This window comes from Populus nigra, chromosome 19 (genome assembly GCF_951802175.1).
Source record: "Populus nigra chromosome 19, ddPopNigr1.1, whole genome shotgun sequence".
Taxonomy (NCBI): domain Eukaryota; kingdom Viridiplantae; phylum Streptophyta; class Magnoliopsida; order Malpighiales; family Salicaceae; genus Populus; species Populus nigra.
This window is the reverse complement of record NC_084870.1, coordinates 3,050,695-3,060,178: the sequence shown is the minus strand read 5'-3', so window position 1 is coordinate 3,060,178 and position 9,484 is coordinate 3,050,695. Positions and strand designations below refer to the sequence as shown.

The following is a 9,484-nucleotide window of genomic DNA, read 5'->3' as shown; positions in this document are numbered from 1 at the left end:
CATGATTGTAGCCTCTGCTTTTCTTACCAACCCTAACCCCATCAAACCCAAACCCAAACCCAAACCCCACCCCCCCTTTGTTGAACCTCAAACCATTCTCTCTCCTTCTCATCCATGTTTCCAGAAATGCCCCTATCTCCCTCCCCAGCAATTTCAACCTCCATACTTGAAAATAATACGCAGAAATTCCACCAGCCAAAACACGCATCAATGTTCAAATTGTAATTAATCACATATAGTAACTGCCTTGATTAAAAAAATATTAATAAAAAAAGCATCGTAGTTTCCTCATTCCAGTGTCGTGTACAATGTCGAAGAAGTTAGCATATCACAGGGCTTAAAAATTACCACACCGGAGCAGTAGAAAAAAACAAAAACAAAATTAACCCCTTCCAAAAAGAAAAGAAAAGAACAAAATGGAGTCGTTTCATCTACTACCGCGTACGCCCTCTTAACGTAATAAATACCTCTCTCTATAAAAACCCCCCTGTTATTTTCCATATTTCTCTAATAGACCCCAAACTTTTTGTTTCTGTTCAGTCTTGGAAGCCAGTTTTTTCCCAAATTGCATTTCTGACCCTACTTAGATCCCTCCCTTTCAAAGTCCTCCCTATCCCCTCATGAACCGAGAAGGACGCAATCCTTGTCCTCGCCATCTGCCTTGCCAACAACTCGTGAGGTGGGACCCTCACTCCGCCATCAAAACAATCATCGCCGTCCATGTCGTCGTCGTCGTCGCCGCCGCCGCCATCAACAACGTCAGGCCCCCTCCGGTACTCGTCCTTCAATATCTTAGACCAGTCTGGTATATTAACCGGCAGCGACGACGGTGTCCCGCATGCCCTGCCCCCGGGATCTGTTCGCCTGCAGGCAGCCGCAGCGGGAGTTGACTTCTTCGCGAGGCGGGAACTCAGGGCTGGCTTGCGGAACTCGGGCGAGTTAGAGCGGGCTGTGGTGTGGTAATAGATGTCGGACTCGTCGAGTTCGAAGGGTGAGTTGTGAGTGAGCGGCACGTGGTGGGTCAAGTCGGTTGAAAGGAATCGGTAGTTTTGCCTTGCAAAGCAGCCCTTACTTGTGGCCATTTGGAAGAGAATAGAGAGGAGGAGTTCCTTAGCTGGGCTTCAATTTAAAAGGGGCGGATTTAAAACAGATATGGAGATGAGAAGATGAAAGATGGTATTGGTATGCTTTTATAAAGGTTGCGTTGAATAATGGATAAGGCTCTTTCTCTCTGCTTCTCTGTTTTTTTCGTTGAAATTACCAAGACACCCTGCGAGTTTCATGGAAATTGCCACGTCGGATTTATCCATCTCCCCAGAAGCAGCCTTGTCGATTTTCTGTTTTTTTAGATGAGATTTCTAATAAAACATTCAAAACCCCATTTTGTATTTAAATCCCACCGCGTTTATATATATAACATTTTCTTGAAGTAAATGATTTTACACGAGTAATTGCAATAAGCTTAAAATTCAAGAATATAAATATTTGTTTTTATTTATATATGATAAATGTTATAAAAATATAAATATAAATATTTGAAAGAATAGAAAAAAGTATAAATTCCTTACCTAGATAGTTTCGATAATATTTATAATGCTTGAATTATTTTATTTCACTAAAATGATGAATAATTATTTTCTTTTGAAAACATAGAAGAAAATTAAATATATTTTACATAACATTAATGTTGAAAAAAATAATCATCACATCAGTATTAATGTTAATGAGAATACGAAGGATCCGTAATAGACTTTATATATTATTTTGTATGCAATATTAATATTTATTGGAATAGCCTTCAATCAACATTAATGATGATTAGAACAAGACATGTTATTAGAAGACTTTTATATGCTTAGAAGTGTAGAAAAATAGTTATTCTAAATTTTGATTATTTTATATTAATGACTATAATATAGCCTTGTGATCTAAGATAGGGCTTATAAAGACTTTCAATTTTGAGTATATTCAGACATGGATTGTTTTCAAACCAAAAGTTGTTAGATCATGCATTTTACTAAATTCATATGCACTCGGGTTTAACGAGTAGCTAAACTCTGGAGTGTTAGGTCTCGTGTTTTGCTAGACCTGCAAATACTTGAATTTAGCGTATAGTTAAGTTTTAGAGTGTTGGGTCCAGAGTTACGAATCAAGTCTTTTTTTTTTAATTTTTTTTTAATCATACCATAACAAAGGTAAAAAAAAATGTTTTTTTATTTCTATTTAGTCTTTATTTATGCATTGTGAAAAAGTCATTATATCTTGTAAAAAAGAGAGAGGATAGATCCATATGTATTTTTTTTACTTGAAATCAGATCTTGTTATTTTTTCACATATCTTGATTTCATCCCTTAAAAAATTGATTAGCAATAATTTCTTGAAAGAATCTAACTCCATTAAAATATTTAAAACTGCATTACCCGAAATAATTTTTTGGTAATAAAAAATAGTTTCTAACAGTTTAAATTAAAATTCACAACCAAGCAGTAACTGAAAGCAAAGATAAATTTAAGTTGCTTTTTAAACGTGCTAACTGATATCTCAAACACCACTCTACTGCCACGTGCTACTACAGCTCAATCCCTTAAACCGTGAAAGTGTGCCACCTCAGATCCATAACCTCGAAGCGTAACGCAAGAACCAACCACTTGTAGACGACAAAAAGGGACATTCTGGGGAGTCCAAGATTTGTCTGCATACGATGACATCTTCGTACTGCTAGTTCAAATTTGTCGTGACGCGACAAGAGAGAGAGAGAGAGGGGTTCCTGACCTGGTTCTAGGAAGAAGACAAAAGTGGCCCTCTTTAGACGATCGATGATATTGACACCTGTCAAATTATGGCATTGATCGACAGGTGGCCTCGTCTCGTCCCGCATAAGAAGTGGGGCGTGAATGGCACGTGAAGGGGGAGCCCTCTCTCTGATCTAGCGCGTCTTTCTTGCCAGCTGGACCTCCTCCTCCCGTCCTATCAGACGCGACACCCTTGGCATATCTCCACCGAGAAGTTAGTTTATCGTATCGCAAGACTGCCCGCCTGCGTGGAGTATAATACTATTATTAGTGATTTATCGTCTGCTTTTTTTTTTGTGCTTGCAGTTGAGCGTTGAAGAGAACATCATGCTTTACGTGTGAAAGCGAAATGATGTAGCAGTACTTTAATTTCTTTCGTGGTGTGGGTTCGGTTCTGTTCTGTTCTGTTCTGTTCTGTTCTGAAGGGTTGTCCAGTGAAGATATGATAAAAGTGATTCAGAAAGAGAAAAATTCCCATTGAATTGAATTGAGTTCAAGATTCTAAATAAAACTCGATAAGATGATGCGTTTTGCTGGCTGCCATTAGAATATAATAATATTATTATTAATTGGGTGGCTACTGCAGTCTGTACAATGACATTTCGAGGTGTCTCATCTTTTGACCATAATCTCTCTCTCTCTCTCTATTCTTTGGTTCTCCAAAGCCCAAAAAGTTTGTGTTTTGACCTTAAGAGACTAGGAAGAATGATGCGTGATATATTCTATTATTATACTCTTTCTTTCAATCAAACTCTTGTGCTCTTGCGTTAGTGTTTGATTGCTTTTGAGATCCAATGATTTTAAAATTTATTTTTTAAAAAATATATTAATATTTTTTTTCATTGCATATCAAAATTATTAAAAATCAATTAAAAATATTAATTTATTATTTATTTAGATTAAATGTATTTTTAAAACATATAAAAACATAAATCATCGTAATCTCAAACGCTTATTTATGTGTATTATTGTTATTTATGTACCTAAAAATAATATGATCAATTGTTTTTGAAATTTGATTGATATTTAGGAATTTTAAAAAAAAATTTTATGTTTTGTGTTCTGATTTTACATATTTATTTTCTAATAATTTGTTGAAAATGTATACAATTGTTAAAGGTGGGAAGTTATTTCTCCAAAATTGAAAACCAAGCATACACTAAATTCATTACTTGATAATTTTCTTTTAAATATAAACTTTTGATTTGTTTTCATATGGAATGTCTCAATTTTTCCTCATCAACAATTTGCTTTGTATAAAATAAGTACAATAACGAAATATATATATATATATATATATATATTTCAATAAATTTTGATTGGAGGAGCACTTTCCACGCTCTAGCTATTCCTCTGTACATATCCGAGACGGAAGGCATGCTCTGTTTATACTTTTTAAGCAGGACTCGAACCCACTAGGATTCGTCGTTCGTTAAGAGACTCCGCCCTCCTACAAGTTCTCTAAAACAACAAAAAAATAAATAAATCTGAAAGTTATTTAATTAACTTGATTGGTTAAATAAATTCAAAGAATTTAAATAATATAAATAAAAAATATAATAATAATAATAATAATAATAAATACATTGAAAACAAAAAAAAGATAAAAAAACCCAAGCTAAGCTCATCCAAATTAGTACGTTAAATCTGTGTAGTCATGATACCATAATAACTTCATTAAAAGTAAAAAAAACTAAATAAAATAATAAAACTCAATTATTAAACAACAAAATATTAAAATGTAAAACTGAAAAAAATTCATTAGAAAAAGACTTGAATCAAATTGGGTTAACCTGCTAAGTCCATGACTAAGGATTTAAAATTAAGATACCCTTATAAAAAGAAAAGCAAAAAAATTAGAAGCATGTAGACCGATTTCTAATCAAACAGATGTTGAAAGGTAAAATAAAAAAATCAATTTAAAAAAAGTAAATTCTTGAAGCATCTTTTTTGGTAATGAAACAAAAATTAAATGAGACCTTAATAATCCTATAAAAAGCAAACTATATAAAAAAATCAAAGTTCAATTTCTAGCAAATAAAATATCAAGGGGTGAAATTCAAGAAAAAAATATAATTAAAAAAAGTACAAGAAAACCCGGCTTGAGCCCACCCTAATCAACATACAAAATATGTGACATAGTCATGATACTAGGGTAACACAATTAAAAGTAAATTGAATAAAATTATGAAACTTAATTATATATATAAAAAACTAATGTTTAAGAGAGATAAAAAAATAATTAAAAAAAAAGCAAAAAAATAAATAAATTTAAGTCAACCTGAGTTAACCCGCTAACCCCATGACCATAGTCATAGGATTGGAATAAACCAACGTAAAGAAAAGTGAAAAACAAATACCAAGACCGATTCCTAATAAATCAAATGTTGAAGGAAAAAATTAATTTTTTTATATAAAATAACATAAAAAGACCAGAGTCTACTTGTGTTAATATTTGAAACTCATGAACCTGGTTATGAGCCTCGGACTAACCCCATAAAGACAAACCTTAAAAAGTAATGCAATAAAAAAAATCCAAAACAAAACAAATAGATATAAAAAGAAAGAAGATCAAACTTGACATAACAATAAATATAAATAAAATGCTAATGGATGAATTTGAAAACAAAACTCAATTAGAAAAAAGATAAAAAAAACATCAATTAAACGAATAATGATCAAATTTGATTTAGAAATTAAATGAAGCCAAACGAAGAGGGAAGAAATTGAAGAAAGAAATCATTAAAAAAAAGATAAAAAGATAAAAAAAATAACAATTAAAAAAATGATGATCAAATTGGATACAAAAAACAAACCACAATACACTTTTATATTTTGGAAAGGATAAGATAGAGAAGAAAAACATCCATCAAAACCCAACATTTGTGTCGTCGTGCACATGCACCTGACCACCAGGAAGACCACATTGAGATGCTTTCATTGCTATTATGAAATGAGGTGTCTGACCTCCATACGACGTGTCACACATTGCTTACCGCTATTACACGCGTCAACCATTTTTACTTTTGAAATCATATATATATATATTAAAATACCAAATTGTCTTTAAGACAACTTGATAATAACTAAAAACCCACTAGGAAAATACAAAATAAGACCCGGAACGCAAGTTAACTATTTTGTTTTTTTTGTTTTTAAGGGTGATTAAGTCATTTTAATATGCTGACTAAATATGAAAAAATCATCATGCGCTCATTCAATTTGAAAATGAATAAAGTCATGAGAAAAAAACTGTATTATCCTTGATAACAAATTTATTGATTTTTATTAGAATAGCAAAATGTTCATTTCAATGCTCCAATCTACGATGATCAGTGTTTTTCAATACAATGAAAACATGAGCTCTTTTATATTTTTGTTAATACTATATAAATCGAGACAACCATACTCCTATAGTTTGCTAAACAAAAGTCTTAGATGAGTTTCTTTCTCGGTGTTTGAAGAACCCCATACCAAGGATCTACCTTGCTTCTTTAATAGCCCGAGTGACAAATCTAGGAGTATTATTGGGCTAAAAGACTGTAAAATCCGGCTTTTGCAAAGCCAAAACAATGAGATTTTTTTTCACCTTATCATTCTAAAAATTGATAAACCAACTTCCATTATCGTGGCACAATTCATATGCAATAACATCACTCAACATTTCATAAGGAGTAGTTCTCACAAATACACATAATACACATAGCATCACATTTGCATAAATACAAGTTTACATCATAATATATGTACATAATCATAAGTTTGCATGCTTAACTAATAATAGTCATTACGAGTTTAAACAAAAATATCGAGTAATAGTTATGCATTAATATATTTTGCTCATAAAAAACACACCTTAATTTAAAATGAGACTATATGATTCTTTGCAAAAGTAGAGTCTCGTGCATTAGGGTTCCTAGGCACCTCATTGGTGTGATGTCCCTGCTGCAATACAAATATTTACAAGAATTATAAATAATTAATAATAAGCAAATAAATAGTTTAAGGAAAACATTATTGTTATTTTCTGATTAAAGCATAACAATCCTAGTTCTTTCATTTACTTGGTACATACAAAACATAGTACACATGAGCACACCAATTCTTGAAACTAACTCGTAACTTCCCAATCCGGCTATCCTCTTATAATGCCCTTAGCCGAAGCTAATTATCAATCACAACCCGACCATCCGCTTCGGATGCCATTAGTTAGAGCTAATAATATATTCATCTCGGTCATCCACTTAGGATGCTATTAGCCAAAGCTAATCACAAATCACAAAACAAATACTCCCATGATGGCTTGGTATTCATACTAACGCGATATCATGACATTCATAATAAAACATTTCATATATTAGAATTATGCAAGGGGAGGTGAAAACCACCTACCTGTTCCCCTCGTGGGGTGTCCTTGCCCGGTCGAAGGTCCGATCCCGATCGTACCACTTGATATATCAATGATCACAAATTAGCATGTTTGCATTCGCTAATCAAACAACTCGTCACTATACATATCTCAAGATATACATGTTCACATTTAAGTGTTCCACATATTACACAATCATACAATGAAATCATTACAAGCATTTAAGCCAATTCTGTTATGAAGGTTTGTTGCAGCAAATCAGTAGCGAAAGCAGGTTCGCTGGTAGCATAAAATTCGATAATAAAAACTGATTCGTTGGCAATATAGAATTTAGCCGCGAAACTGATTCCCTGCTAACATCACAATTCGACAGTTAAAACTAATTCGTTGGCAACACAGAGTTCGGTAGCGAAAACTGATTCGTTGCTGACACCACAATTCAATAGTGAAAACTGATTCATTGACAACATAAAATTCGACAACGAAAACTAATTCGTTAATGACATAGAGTTCAACAACAAAAACTGATCGCTGTTGACACCACAATTCAGCAGCGAAAATTGATTCGTTGGCAACACATAATTCTGCAGTAAAAACTGGTTCGCTGCTGACACCATAATTGGATAGCAAAAACTAATTTGGTAGCGACATAGAGTTCGGTAGTGAAACTTGGTTCGTTGTTGACACCACAATTCGGCAGCAAAACTAGTTCACTGGTGATACATAATTCGATAGTGAAAACTGGTTCGCTGCTGACACCACAATCCAACAGCGAAAACTGGTTCGCTAACGACACAGAATTGTGCAGCGAAAATTAGTTTGCTGCTGACACCACAATTCAACAGTCGAAACTAATTCGCTAGCGACATAGAGTTTGACAGCGAAAACTAATTCGTTAGGGACAACATACTTGGTAGGAATCGCCAACCCATATGGGCTACTGCTAACTCAGAAATCATTAACAAAAACTGAGTCGCTACCGACTTAGAAATCCTCAATGCAACACAGTTTCACGATTGACGCTAAAATCGTCAGTGTATATGGTTTATGGCTAACACAGAAATTGTTGATGGAAACTGAGTCGTTGCTGACTCAGAAATCATCAACGTAACCCCTGTCGCTACAGATCCAGAAATCGACAGCGATGATGGAGTCATTTCTGGTTTCATTTCTTCCCTTTAGCCAAACGTAAGGCTTACGCTAAGCTAACCTCTACCAATGTTTCTTACCCTAGGTGGATATAAAACCTCACCGAATCATACTTCATTCATCATTCATCATTCATCATCAAACAATATAAACATCAAACACATGTTTATTTAGCAAGGTTTTCCACATTCATTCATTCCTTCCAACATCGATATCTAGCATTGCTACTATCATGCATTCTCATATTAACGTTTGTATCATGGCTATGCATTAACACAAGTGATAACAATTCTACAAAACATAAAGATTCTATTTCATTTTTATCACAAGTATAATCATAAAAACTCATTGCAACTTATTTCTATCTTAAAATTCAACCAAGAACATCAACATCATTTCGGTTCTAGCACACAAATTGTTCTTAGAATCCAATACAATCATACAAATTCAAGTGTGAACACCCACATGCATTTCGGTTCCAACACATAAAATGCTTTTAGGAATACAACAGAATCACACCTAATGCATTGCATCATTTCTTCACACATTTCATCTAAGTTTTTTCATTATATGTGAAAAATAAAAGCATCAATCATCCATACACATTCTGTTTTAGTTTGAATATGATCTTAGGAGTTCAACAATGTCATTTTCAAGCATTTTATCACACAACACATTTTGTCCAGCCCTTCAACTATGACCAACCCTCTACCAAGTTTTATCCATTCAAATTATTCATTTTTTTATTGAGTGTTCTGGAATTTGGCCCCCATTCATCCTTATTTTCATGTATTCTTTAGTTCAGTTTTCCTTAGCAGTTGGTGTAAAGATCCTAGGTCATCTACTTGGGGTTTTCTTCATTGTTTTGGTCCCAAAGTCTCAAGAATAGGTGGGGAAGGAGGTTTGGTTCATACCTTATGATTTTTCAGTAGCTTTAAGAAGGGTTTTACAGTTTTCTTCCCCTCAACTCTTAGTTTTCTTCTTCTTCCTCTCCATTTTTGTTTTCCTTCCTTCCTTCTCCAGCAGCCCCGGACGATCTCCTACACTTCTCTTTTTACTATGGTTTTTGCCATTTACGGTTCTCTTTAACTCTCCTTTCCTTCCTAAGGTTCAAGAGAGATGCATGTAATTGGTTGGGGGTCTTCTCTTTGAAAAAGAAAAAGAGGGTCTGCCG

At 33.7% G+C, this 9,484-nt stretch overlaps 1 protein-coding gene across 1 annotated transcript; it reads right to left on the bottom strand.

Moving 5' to 3' along the window:
• Nucleotides 1–262: 262 nt before the first annotated feature.
• LOC133679412 (protein S40-4-like) lies at nt 263–1,176 on the bottom strand. The gene has a single exon (XM_062102003.1). The coding sequence runs from the start codon at nt 1,080–1,082 to the stop codon at nt 537–539; it is 546 nt and encodes a 181-aa protein (XP_061957987.1). The 5' UTR covers nt 1,083–1,176; the 3' UTR covers nt 263–536.
• Between the last annotated feature and the right edge of the window lie 8,308 nt (nt 1,177–9,484).

What these genes read in the sequence shown, in the direction of transcription:
- LOC133679412 (XM_062102003.1), bottom strand. Translation starts at nt 1,082, where the DNA reads ATGGCCACAAGTAAGGGCTGCTTTGCAAGGCAAAACTACCGATTCCTT.